Below are 12,944 nucleotides of genomic sequence, written 5' to 3'. Positions count from 1 at the left end.
AGAGAAAAGTGGTCAGTCCCTCCCATCTCTCTGGTCTCTGGTTGCACTCCGAGCTCACCCAGCCTGTGACCAAGCATCTCTGTCTCTGGTGCACAGCCCCGTTTGGAGTCTCCAAACCCAGCATATTCCTGCACTGCGCTCCCGCGCCGCTCCTCCCGGAGGAGGAAGGAGGGAGTCTCTCTGGATCTGCCACCTGTGGGGTCCCTGCTCGAAGAGCAGTGGCCCAACTGTTCCTTGGATCATGGTTTAAGGTAACTTGGAGCTGAGAGCCCCCCTCCTTGGCTCCAGCTCTGTAGTCGGCTTCCCGGCTCCAATACCTAGGAGCTCTACCACACTCAGGCACCCCGGGTCTTTCTGTGACCCCACGGATCCTGAGACCACAGTTTCCTGTGAGGGCTTCACCCCCTGCTTAGCTTCTGGAGTGATGTCCCTCAGTGGAGCAGACTTCTAAAAGTTCCGATTTTGTTCTCTGCTGTTCTGCTGCTTGCTGGGAGCCGGCCCGTCTCCCCCATGTCTGTGTTCCTGAATGTCTCCTCAGATTCACTTCTGCACTGGTTCTGCCTTCCAAAAGTGGTCACTTTTCTGTTCATAGATTTGCTGCTCTTCTCTTCGATCTTCTGCTGAGTTTGTAGGTATTCAGAATGGTTTCTTAACTATCCAGCTGAACTCATGGGACCTGATGATAGGTCTCCTACTCCTCTGCCAACTTGCTCCTCCCCCCAGTCTACTTGTTATCTTAAGTATATCTTTTTATATAAGCATATAATCACATTTCCTCTTTAGTCTACAAGGAAAATTTGACTGATTTGTGATTACTGATACTTTTATGTTAATTTTTTTAAAGATTTTATTTATTTATTTGAGAGAGAAAAAGAGCATGGGGGTACAGCAGAGGGAGAAGGAGACTCCCTGCTGAGCTGGGATCCTGATGCTGAGCTGGGAGCTGGAGGTGGGGCTTGATCCCAGGGCCCACAGATCATGACATGAGCTGAAGGCAGACACTTAACTGACTGAGCCAGTTGGGCACCCCCATTCCTATTTTTTTATTTTGTGCTTGCCATATTTTTTCTTTGTTTTTGAAATGATTTTTTTCCATAGTTTGAAGGTTATATGTTCGTTGTGTTTTTTTTTTTGTTGTGTTTTGTTTTTGTTTTTCCTTCTGGAGTTAGTTGTAAATTTTGATGGGTTTAAACCATCACTTCATTCTTCTTATTTAGAATTAATCAGGACATGTATGGTCTCTCCCGCATCAAGACAGAACTGCAGTTTGCTTCACTTCCCTTTCCATTCTCTTCCCTCTTCAACTTCCTGTGTTGAAATCATGTATTTTAACTCCAGATTGCTGATTTTTTTAAAGTCAGATGTATTGCTGCTTCCTTTGCTTATCATTTCTTAAAGCTCATACCTTCTTGGATGCTTTTTAAATTATATTGGAATGCATTTACTAATTATTTCAGAGAAGGTTTTTAAGTAGTAAACATTGAGTTCTTTCATGTGTGAACATTTGTTTTCATTCTTTCTTGAAAGCTGATTTGGCTGGATATGTTTCAAAATCATTTTCCTTATGACTTTGAAGCCAGTGATTCCATTGTCTTTTAGCATCTATGTTGCTGATGAAAAATTTAATTCCACATTTATGTGATTTATGTATCTTTGTAGGAATTCAGTTTTTTCCCTTTGGAAATTTTTTAAAATTAATATATGATGTATTATTTGCCCCAGGTGCACAGGTCTGTGAATCATCAGGCTTACACAATTCACAGCACTCACCATAACTTCCCCAATGTCCGTAACCCAGCCACCCTAACCCCCCTCACCCCCCAAGCAACCCTCAGTTTGTTTTGCAAGATTAAGAGTCTTTTATGGCTTGTCTCCCTCCTGATCCCATCTTGTTTCATTTTTTCCTTCCCAACTCTCCAAATCCCCCACTTTGCCTCTCAACTTCCTCATATTGGAGATCGTATGGAAATTTGTTTTTTAGTGTTCAGTTAGCCAGCATATATATAGTCCATCATTAGTTTTTGATGATAGTGTTCAGCGATTCATTAGTTGTATATAACATCCAGTGCCCATCACCACACATGCCCTCCTTAATACCCATCACTGGTTACCCTCCCCCACCCTCCCCCCACTTTCTGTAACCCTCAGTTTGGTTCAAGCATCCAGAGTCTCTCATGGTTTGTCTCCCTCTCTGATTTCATCCCATTCAGTTTTCCCTCCCTTACCCTGTGGTCTTCTTGTGCTATTCCTTGTGTTTCACATATGGGTAAAACCATCTGATAATTGTCTTTCTCTGCTTGACTTATTTCACTTAGCCTAATCCCTTCCAGTTCCAACCATGTCGATGCAGTCTTTAGAAGTTTTTAGATTTCTTGACATTTACTTAAAAAAAATGTTTTTTTAAAAGGATTTATTGAATTTTTTTTGAGAGAGCAAGAGAATAAGCTGGGGAGGGGTGGAGGGAGAGGGACAGGTAGACTCCCTGTTGAGTGGGGACCCCGACATGGGGCTTAATTCCGGATACCCGAGATCATGATCTGAGCTGAAGGCAACCATTTAGCCAACTCTGCCACCCAGGCGCCTTGGATTTCTTGAAATTTCAATAGCATATGTCCAAGCCTGTCCTTCCTCCAGTACTTGGTTCCACTTAACACTTAGTGAACCTGATGATTTATGTCTTTCCTCCCCTTCCTCCTCCAGGAAATTTCTGGGACTCAGAGAAGGTAAATATTGGACTTCCTAGTTCTATATATATATTTACCTTTCTTTCATACTTGACAGGCATTTTGAGAGAATTTCTTACTTTTCTTTTCCATTGTTTTTTTCTGTGCCCATTTTGCTGTTAAATATATTGGTTGAGCTTTATTTTGGAAATAGATTCGTTCCTTTTTTTGTTCTATAAAACTCTTTGTTGAGGTGTAATCTACACACAAGCAACTATACCCATTTAAAGTGTACACTTCCGGGACGCCTGGGTGGCTCAGTTGGTTAAGCAGCTGTCTCCGGCTCAGGTCATGATCCCGGCGTCCTGGGATCGAGTCCCACATCGGACTCCTTGCTTAGCAGGGAGCCTGCTTCTCCCTCTGCCTCTGCCAGCCATTCTGTCTGCCTGTGCTTGTGCTCCCCCCCCAATAAATAAATAAAATCTTAAAAAAAAAAAAAAAAGTGTACACTTCCATGCATTTTGACAGATACATACACCCATGAAGCTTTCTCCTCATCTCCAGCAATCAAGATTTGGGTTACTACAGAAAGTTTCCTCCTTCCCCTGTATAGTTCTTCCTTCCCCTCCTCTCCCAGCCTACAATATATATACTTTCTATCAGATGCAGAGATGATTGCTTTGCATCTCTCAGGGTTTCATAGAAATGGAATCATATAGTATGTAGCCTGTTGTATGAGGCTTTTACTCGGCCTGTTTTTGAGATTCATCTTTTTTGGATTTAGAAGCTTCACACCCTCCCCCCCCAACCCCAGCGACTAGGAAATTAACATTGATACAGTTCACAGACTTAGATTTCACCAGTTTTACATAAACTCTTTTGCATATGCATATTTAGTTCTGTATAATTCTGTCACATATACATTCTTGCAGTCAAAACCACAGGTGGCAAATCATTTCTTAATTTCTGATTTTTCCTTGTGGTAGCTTATTCATTTTTCTTTCTTTTTCTTTTTCTTTTTTTTTTTTTTTTTTAAAGATCTTATTTATTTATTTGCCAGAAAGAGAGATAGTGAGCTCAGGCAGGCCAAGTGGCAGCAGAGGCAGAGGGAAAAGCAGGCTCCCTGCCGAGCAAGGAGCCCAATATAGGACTCGATCCCAGGACACTGGGATCACCACCCGCGCTGAAGGCAGCTGTGCAACTGACTGAGCCACCCAGGTGTCCCGCTTATTCATTTTTCATGGATGAGATCTCATTTTACCTCTGAGGATATTTATGATTATTTTTAAGTCTCTTGTTTGTTCCTACAACTCTTTCCTCAGATGTTTCTCATTTTTGTGGTGTAGATTTCCCTTTTGGTGATTCTAATTTGTAAAATGGGCATCTCTGTTTTGAGGATTGTTGTTCTGTCAGTGGATGTAGTGTCTCTTTGCCAGACTCTCAGGATGGACTGTAGGGATATGTGGCCAGGTGTGGGAGCTCCTCATTTCTTTTGAGTGATAGTGGCTACTTGGGTGCCATCCTGAGTCTTTGGGTTAAATGCCTGTGTTTAGTGAAGACTTTGCCTCTGGTGGGGGCGGCCAGGGAGGGTGGAGGTGAGGAAATGGTTAGTCTGTCCAGTTGCACCAGATGACCCCACCAGATCACCCTTGATCCCCAGAGCCTGCTCCTGTTTCCCCAGGCAGCTAGCCCTCTGTACAGCTTATGGAGCACCCCCGTGCTCCCCCAGTGTTCATAGCTACTCCCAGTTTTTACAGCATTCTTGTTTTGAGGGTTCTGAACAGTTACTGTCTCTGTCAACCTGGTTCTGTTGATAGTATCATTTTTTGTTTCCCAGAACTATTTTGGAAAATCATATATGCGTATACCTCTATCTTTAGTAATTTCTATGATCTAAGCTGGGAGGGCAAGGCATGCATGTCTGTGCAGTCCATCTTCATCTGATCTCCCAAAGCCATTTTTTGGGAAGGATTTGTGTGGGAACAGATATAACTCTGAAATGCCTATTCCATTAAAGTCCTTTGAAGCCTTTTATTTTGGGGTGCCTTGGTGGCTCAGTCATTAAGCGTCTGCCTTCTGCTCAGGTCACGATCCCGGGATCCTGGAATTGAGCCCTGGATTGGGCTCCCTGCTCAGTGGGAAGTCTGCTTCTCTCTCTTCCACTCCCCTTGCTTATGTTCCCTCTCTCCCTGCCTCTCTTTCTGCCAAATAAATAAATAAAATCTTAAAAAAAATTAAACCTTTTATTTTTACATCAGGTTTTGAGGGACAAATTGACCACTGAAGGTTACATGTTACATGGGTTGGGAATTTCCTCCACCCCTAGTTTGCATAGTAAACTGGAGCTCTGAAAAAAGTTTCAGCATTTTTCCTTCTTTTTAAAAAAAATATTTAATTAATTAATTTCTTAATTTATGTATTTATCTTTAAAGATTTTATTTATTTGGGGGGCGCCTGGGTGTCTCAGTTGGTTAAACGGCTGCCTTCGAATCAAATCATGATCCCAGGGTCCTGAGATCGAACCCCATGTTGGGCTCCCTGCTCGGTGGAGAGTCTGGTTCTCCCTCTTCTTCTGTCTGCAGCTCTGCCTACTTGTGCTCTCTTTCTGTCAAATAGATAAGTAAAATCTTAAAGCAAAGATTTTATTTACTGGAGAGAGCAGGAGAGAGCGCATGCTCGGAGGGGAAGGGCGGAGGAAGTGGGAGAAGCAGATTCCCTGCTGACAGGGATCCATTCCAGGAATCTGGGCTCAGGAACTGAGCTGAAAGCAGACACTTAACTGTGTGAGCCCCCAGGCATCCCTCAGCGTTTCATTTCCTTTGTTTCTTTTTCTTTTTCTTTTTTTTTTTTTTAAAAGGTTTTATTTATTTGACAGAGAGAGCGCGGGCGCAGAGGGAGAGAGAGAAAAGTAGGCTACCCGTTGAGCAGAGAGCCCGATGCGGGACTTGATCCCAGGACTCTGAGATGACCTGAGCCAAAGGCAGATGCTTAACCAACTGAGCCACCCAGGCACCCCTCAGCATTTTTTTATTTAAGCAAAGGGGAAGGATATAGATTTTCATTCTCAATCTTTTTTCTTTTTCTACCCCCCCGCCCCCCCGAGTTGAGGGTCATGGGTAGTCACTTTGATGTTTTTTAATATTTCAAAGTGTAGTTTGGGCTTCCTCTATAAGAGGGTTGGGTTGGGTTGGACCACTGTTCTGATTTTTTATTCTTTCTTTAAGATTTCCAAATCAGATTCCTACCCCCCCCCAACCCCTTTTTGTATTTATAGTCCTTGGAAACCTCAAGGTATGAATAAGTTGCTAATCTAGTACATATATGTTTAGTTTTCAAGAAAAAATTTGTTCTGACTTTTTTTTTTCCTTCTCCCTTTAGTTTTTCCATGGTTTGGCTTGGATATTGGTGGAACCTTGGTCAAGCTGGTTTATTTTGAACCCAAAGACATCACTGCTGAAGAAGAAGAGGAAGAGGTGGAAAGTCTTAAAAGCATTCGGAAGTACCTGACCTCCAACGTGGCATATGGGTCCACAGGTATTCGGGACGTGCACCTGGAGCTGAAGGACCTGACTCTGTGTGGACGCAAGGGCAATCTGCACTTCATACGCTTTCCCACTCACGACATGCCTGCTTTCATTCAGATGGGCAGAGATAAAAACTTCTCGAGTCTCCACACTGTCTTTTGTGCCACTGGAGGTGGAGCATACAAATTTGAGAAGGATTTTCTCACAGTATGTATTTTTTTTGGCTTATATACAATTTATGGTAATCTGATTTTTTAAAAAAAGACTTATTTAGCTGAGAGAGAGAGAGCAAATGGGTGTGTGAGTGTGTGCAGAGGAGGGGCAGAGGGAGAGGGAGAGAGAATCTTTAGGCAGACTCCCTGCTGAGCACAAAGCCTGACATAGGGCTGGATCCCACGACCCATGACCCATGACCCATGAGATCATGACCCAATCAGGAACCAAGAGTCGGGCGCTCAACCAGCTGAGCCACCCAGGTGCGCTGGTAATCTGATTGTTAAAAGTAATACCAATAGCAAGTGGTGGAATCATTTCTGATAGAACTTGAATTTTCTTGAGTTCGATTAAGATTAGATAGATGTAAATGAGTGGTAGTCAGGAGTTAGCTGTCTAGAGATTGTTGTAGCGTTTACATTTTGCCCAGTTCAGATAAGTTGATAGATAAGGATCAACCACCTAAAGCATGGCATTTTGTTGTTCTTGTAGTGTTGCAGAAATAGCAAAGCTGTGATAAGCAGACTGAAGAACTACCTCTGAGGAACATGTTAAATTAAATCTTGAGCAGTGAGGAGCGTCTGGCTGGCTCAGTTGGAATAACATGCACCTCTTGAACTTGGGGTTATGAGTTTGAGCCCCATGTTGGATGTAGAGATTACTGTTAAAAAAAAAAAAAACCTCGGGGCGCTTGGGTGGCTCAGTGGGTTAAAGCCTCTGCCTTTGGCTCAGGTCATGATCCCAGGATCCTGGGATCGAGCCCTGCATTGGGCTCTCTGCTCAGCGGAGCCTGCTTCTTCCTCTCTCTCTGCCTACTTGTGATCTCTCTCTGTGTCAAATAAATAAATAAAAAATTAAAAAAACAAACCAAAAAAACCCCTCTTGAACAATGAGATTGAAAAATAATTTTGGGGAGGGCGCCTGGGTGGCTCAGTGGGTTAAGCCGCTGCCTTCGGCTCAGGTCATGATCTCAGGGTCCTGGGATCGAGTCCCGCATCGGGCTCTCTGCTCAGCAGGGAGCCTGCTTCCCTCTCTCTCTCTCTGCCTGCCTCTCCATCTACTTGTGATTTCTCTCTGTCAAATAAATAAATAAAATCTTTGAAAAAAAAAAAGGGAAAAAAAATAATAATTTTGGGGAAAAAAATAATAATTTTGGGGAGCTTGGCTGGCTCAGTAGAACATGTGACTCTTGGTTTCAGAGTTGTGAATTCAAGCCCCATGTTGGGCATGGAGCTTACTTTAAAAACAATAAACTAGGGTACCTGGGTGGCTCAGTTGGCTAAGCTTCTGCTTTTGGCTGAGGTCATGATCCTGGGGTTTTGGGAGCGAGCCCTGGGAGTTGGCCTCCCTGCTCAGCAGGGTCTGCTTCTCCTTCTCTCTACCCCCTGCTCGTGTTCTTTCTCTCGCTGTCTCTCTCAAATAAAAATACATAAGTTAATAAATCTTTTAAAAAAATAATAAATTAAGAAAAATAATTTTTAAAAATGTTGTTTCATTTCTTCAAATGTCGTTTCAAGTGTTGTCTCCCGTCTCATCTACCACATAATTTCTCCTGTCCGCTCAGTTGTTTCCTGGCAGGCTTACTATTTATAAACAACAAGAACTCTGGTCCCAAGCAGCGGTCTCAGGGGTAGTTGGAAATGGTTAGCAGTGGAGCCTCCTCTCCCCAAATGCCTTCTGATGCGTATTGTGCTGTGCTCTTGTTGCAGGAGTCTGAATCATGTGTGACACTGCGGGAGCGCCAGTGGGTACCTGCTTTTGTTTCTTTTTAGTGAACACTGCAAAGTCTTGGGGCTGGGTCCTTTGAGGTGGATGTGGGGGTGGGTTAGGAGGGAGAGAGGACAAGTGAGTTGGCCGAGACCTGGACCTTCCGGGTGCAGTATAGATTGAAAATATCTTCAGTGACCATGTTTTTAATGCCACTAATGAGAATGTTATTTTAGAGAACTGCTTTTTCCTTTGTCATTCTACCTCTTTTTTCTACACGTGTCATTGTTTGGTTTGTGATCTTATTCTCTTTTGTTGTCTTCTGTCTCCTGACTTTAATCATAATATAGAATTGGCATGATTTTTTTTTTTTTAACAAGTTTCTATATTCTTTGCTTGAATTTCTTTTGGTTGTTGGTTTTCAGTGGTTTGTCTTCCACCCGTGAGTAAAGGGGAAGTGTAGCTGGAGGAGAGACGGTCCCCTCCTTTGCGGAAGCTTCATAGTGGACTCTGGATCATTGATAGGTAACGGAGAAAATCTTTTTCTGGGACCCTGTAGAGATGCCCTTTGGAATATATTTGAAAATCATTCAGGTTGCTACCAGAGGTACAACATTGTGTGGTAATTTAAGGGGAGGGTGCAGAGTGGATTTTGGACCTCAGGAATTGGTTCTTAGGCTGTTGGGGTTTCTCATCTCTGCACCAGTGCTGTCCTTGAAAACTAGGAAAATGGAATGGCCGCCAAATGCTGTTTGTTATGCATTAGGGGTGACTAGTATTTAATAAGCCACAGTGAAATATTTTTTAAAATACTGAGTTTACCGTGGTGCCTTTTAAATTTTTTTCTTTTTTTTTTTTTTTAAGATTTTTACAAGCAGGGGGAGAGGGAGAAGCAGGCTTCCTGCTGAGCAGGGAACCTGATGAGGGGCTCAGTTCCAGAATCTCAGGACCTGAGCCAAAGGCAGATGCTTAATAACAGAGCCACCCAGGCGCCCCTACCCTGTTGCCATTTTAATGCAAATTTTTTTTAAAAGTGCAGATTTCAGGGGCACATACTGGGTTTGCTTGTTGGTGCAGTGCCCACATTCTGTATCCCTGGCATTAGTGAGGTTAGCTGTGCATTGAGTCCTTTTTCATTTAGAGGTGGAGATTTGCTAGGAGCTAGCAGGACACTGCAGGGTGACAGGAGTTAGAGGAAGGAGGAGGAAGAAATTCTAGGACGAAAAAGACCAGCTGATTGGGCCAGTGGAAAGTGATGAAAGTGATGGAAAGTTCAAAGTGGAAATGCTGGCACTTGAGATCACGTGTCAGGAAATCGGTTTTGAATTCATGACAGCCAGGGAGGGCACAAGCAGGTCTACAGTAGGGACGGTGATGCATCCTCCAGGAGCTTGCGTCTGGTCTGAGGAGGAATTGCAGATCCTGCTTAGGGATGGTTTTCAGTGGTTTACCCGGGTCACGGGTACCAGATAGGTGTTTTAATTAAAGATTAATATGAAGGTACCTATTAACTTCCCTCTCTGTGGCGGATCTGAATAAGTCGAGGGTAAATGTAATCAAGTGAGAGTAGAATAAAGGGGGAGAACTTGGGGGCTAGACCTAGTTCTAAGTAGAAATCAGTGCTTTCAGCAAGTGGAGGCCATTTTCCCTTTGCGCATATACGGAGTCTCCGTGCCTATAAACGTTCCTAAACGTTCACATGGGTTAGTAGTCCAGGGAGTGAAGTGGGGTTTCTGCCATCTTTCCAGAGTTACCGCTGTCAGAAGTTGATGTATCTTCTTAATTATCTGGGCATGACTATGTATGACACATACGTGTGCATATAAACTTGGTGTTAGTAACAGGCAGATAGGGTCTTTATGAAATGTTACTCCAGTTGCTTTTTTGACTGACAACATACCCTGGAGTTCTTCCCACTTCAGTTCTTAATTGACTAAAGATCCCCTTCACTCTCCATTGCTGTACAGTGCTCCCTAATATGAATAACAATCAGTCATTTATTTAAATGGAATGAAGTTGATAACACTGTTGTAAATTTTGATACTGTTAAAATTTTCCCATCTTCCAGGGGTTGTAATCGGTTTAGGTAGTGAAAAATCTCACCTTCTACTTCAACATTTTTCTGCCTCTGGCGTCAGTTTATTAATAATAAAGTGTGGCCTGCTTTGGTATTGCTCCAGTCTTGAAGATGGTCTTTCAGAAGAGAGACATGAGAGTCCTTGTGTCTCCTGCCATGTGTCACCAGGTGTTTGAGTCACTTGAATTTCTTGGAGTCAGCTTTCTGCTTGGGCTGTGATCTGACCTGTGCTCCTGACTCCTGGTCCCTGTGCTTGGGTCTCAGCATAAGTCTCCACCAAGAAGGCTGTTTGTAGAGGGTGTGGGAGTGGGTCTGTCTTGTTGGGTCTGTCCCGGTGTGTGCTGTCCCCAGGTCTGTTCTGTGAATTATGCATAAATAATCCACATCTGTGAGCACTTCTGTGCTTTGTGTAATGGAGAGGGGTGCCTTATTAAGTGGAGTTGTACTTGCTTGTCTGAATACATTTTTATTTCATTACAGATAGGTGACCTTCAGCTTTGCAAACTTGATGAACTAGATTGCTTAGTAAAAGGAATTTTATACATTGACTCAGTTGGATTCAATGGACGGTCACAGTGCTATTACTTTGAAAACCCCGCCGATGCTGAAAAATGTCAGAAGTTACCATTTGATTTGAAAAATCCATACCCTCTGCTTCTGGTGAACATTGGCTCTGGGGTTAGCATTTTAGCAGTATATTCCAAAGATAATTACAAGCGGGTCACGGGTACCAGGTAGGTCTTTTATATAAAGGTTATTGTTTTTGATATCGTAATGGGTTAAAAGTGAGTTTTCAGGTATTGTGTATAAGTATACTTTTAAGGATCTGTTTAAATTATGTGGAAAACATTTTTTTTCCTGGGATTAGGCCAACAGATAGTTTTTCTATGAAAATTCTGGTATCGTGACCTACTTTTCTTTAATCTGTACTGCTCAGGATTTCATTATCAGAGTTCTGTAAAATATCTTATTGTCAGACTCATTGAGCCCATAGTCCTTGCCCTCAGCTAGTGTATGGTGTGCGTATACCATAAGTTACCAAAGCTGAGCATCTGTAAGGAGAAGGCAAGGCAAGATCCCAGCTTTGAAACCAGCCTAGATTTTTTTTTTTTTTTAAGATTTTAATTATTTACTTGAGGGAGGAAGAACAAGTGATGGGGAGAGCCTGAGGGAGAGAGAGAAGCAGAGTGTCAGCTGAGCAGGGAGCCCAGTGTGGGGCTCAGTCTCAGGACCCAGAGGTCATGACCTGAGCTGAAGGCAGATGCTTCACCCACTGAGCCCCCCAGGCTCTCCTGGCCTCGATTTTATACATACAGGCGTATGTGTGCACACTTACCCAGCCACGGGATGGTCTGAGATCTAGAAAGGTGAGGTACTGACGGGGGGAGAGGGCAGGCTGAACAGGGAGGAGAGGTGGCAGGCAGGAATGAGTATGTTGGTGGTTTAAGGATTAGGGATGACTTGAAGTAGAACAAGGAGCTGGGGATTGGGATAGACAGTTTAACAGGTGTGAATTTTAAAAAGTAATTTTGGGGGAGAAACACATTAATGGGAGAGTTCTTTTCCGGGTGAGGGTGCTGATAAGCCACGGCGACTCGGGGTTTAGAGAGACAAAGGAAGGCCGCGTGGCCCAGGTGTGGCGGGCGGATCTGCCCACAGACTCCTCACACAGCAGATGCTAGGACTGCACTGGGGACAGGGCTGGGCCAGGAGCCCTGTGTTTGCCATTTCGCTTGTTGGCGCACGTGAATATGTGTCATGGTATATATCAGGCACCTTGTTTTCTGTCTTCCCACAGACTTGCCTGCCAGAGGCATCAGCGTGACTGGGTTGGCACAAGAGTGGGTTGATGTATGAATGTGGTTTTGGGTTCATAAATATTACCTTCTTGTTCTTATTTTTAAAATGTTGTAATACTGTGTTGTTTGTTTTTAATCAGTCTTGGAGGAGGAACTTTTTTTGGTCTCTGCTGTCTTCTTACTGGCTGTACCACTTTTGAAGAAGCTCTTGAAATGGCATCTCGTGGAGATAGCACCAAAGTGGATAAACTAGTTCGAGACATTTATGGAGGGGACTATGAGAGGTTTGGACTGCCGGGCTGGGCTGTGGCATCAAGGTAAGGGTGTGTGTGTGTTCTAAGAAAGACAGGAATAAGATAATATTGGGTGTGTCTTTTTCCTTTTAAACAGCTTTTATTGAGCTATAATGTATATACTATAAAGCCACCTGTTTAAAGTATAAAATGTAGTGGTTTTCAGTATGTTTACTAAACTGTGGAGTCATTACCATAATCTACTTTCAGTCCATTTTCACTATCCCAGAAAGAAACCTTCTGTCCATTAGCTGTCACTTCTCATTTCCCCACCTCAGTCCTTGGTAAATGCTAATATACTTTCTATTTATAGATTTGCCTATTCTGGACACTTCATATAAATGGTGTCCTGGAATATGAGATTTTGGTGATTGCCTTCCTTCCACTTAGCATGTTTTCAAGGTTCAGCTATGTGGTCGCATGAAACAGTACTTTGAATCTCCAGGTGAATTTTAGAATCACCTTGTCAGTGGTTGCAAAAAAAGGCAGGTGGGATTTCGATAGGGATTGTGTTGAATTTGTAGCTCACTTTGGGGAATATTGGTATCTTAACATTATCAAGTCTTCTAAGATGTAATGTTCTTCCATTTATTTAGAGTTTTGTTTTTCTTTTACCGATGTTTTGTGGTAGTGGTTTTCAGTATAGAGTGTTATACTTTCTTTTGTTA

The 12,944-nt window shown here is 43.1% G+C and overlaps 1 protein-coding gene across 1 annotated transcript in view; it reads left to right on the top strand.

Moving 5' to 3' along the window:
• Positions 1 to 12,944, top strand: part of PANK2 (pantothenate kinase 2) — a 43,238-nt gene that overhangs the window by 18,303 nt on the left and 11,991 nt on the right. Inside the window, exons 2-4 of the mRNA XM_082744501.1 lie at positions 6,042 to 6,394; positions 10,665 to 10,918; positions 12,124 to 12,300. Coding sequence (XP_082600627.1) covers positions 6,042 to 6,394; positions 10,665 to 10,918; positions 12,124 to 12,300 — 784 coding nt within the window. The remainder of the gene's footprint in view (positions 1 to 6,041; positions 6,395 to 10,664; positions 10,919 to 12,123; positions 12,301 to 12,944) is intronic.

This window comes from Mustela nivalis (assembly GCF_964662115.1).
Source record: "Mustela nivalis genome assembly, chromosome: 8".
Lineage (NCBI taxonomy): Eukaryota > Metazoa > Chordata > Mammalia > Carnivora > Mustelidae > Mustela > Mustela nivalis.
This window is presented reverse-complemented; position numbering and strand designations above follow the sequence as displayed.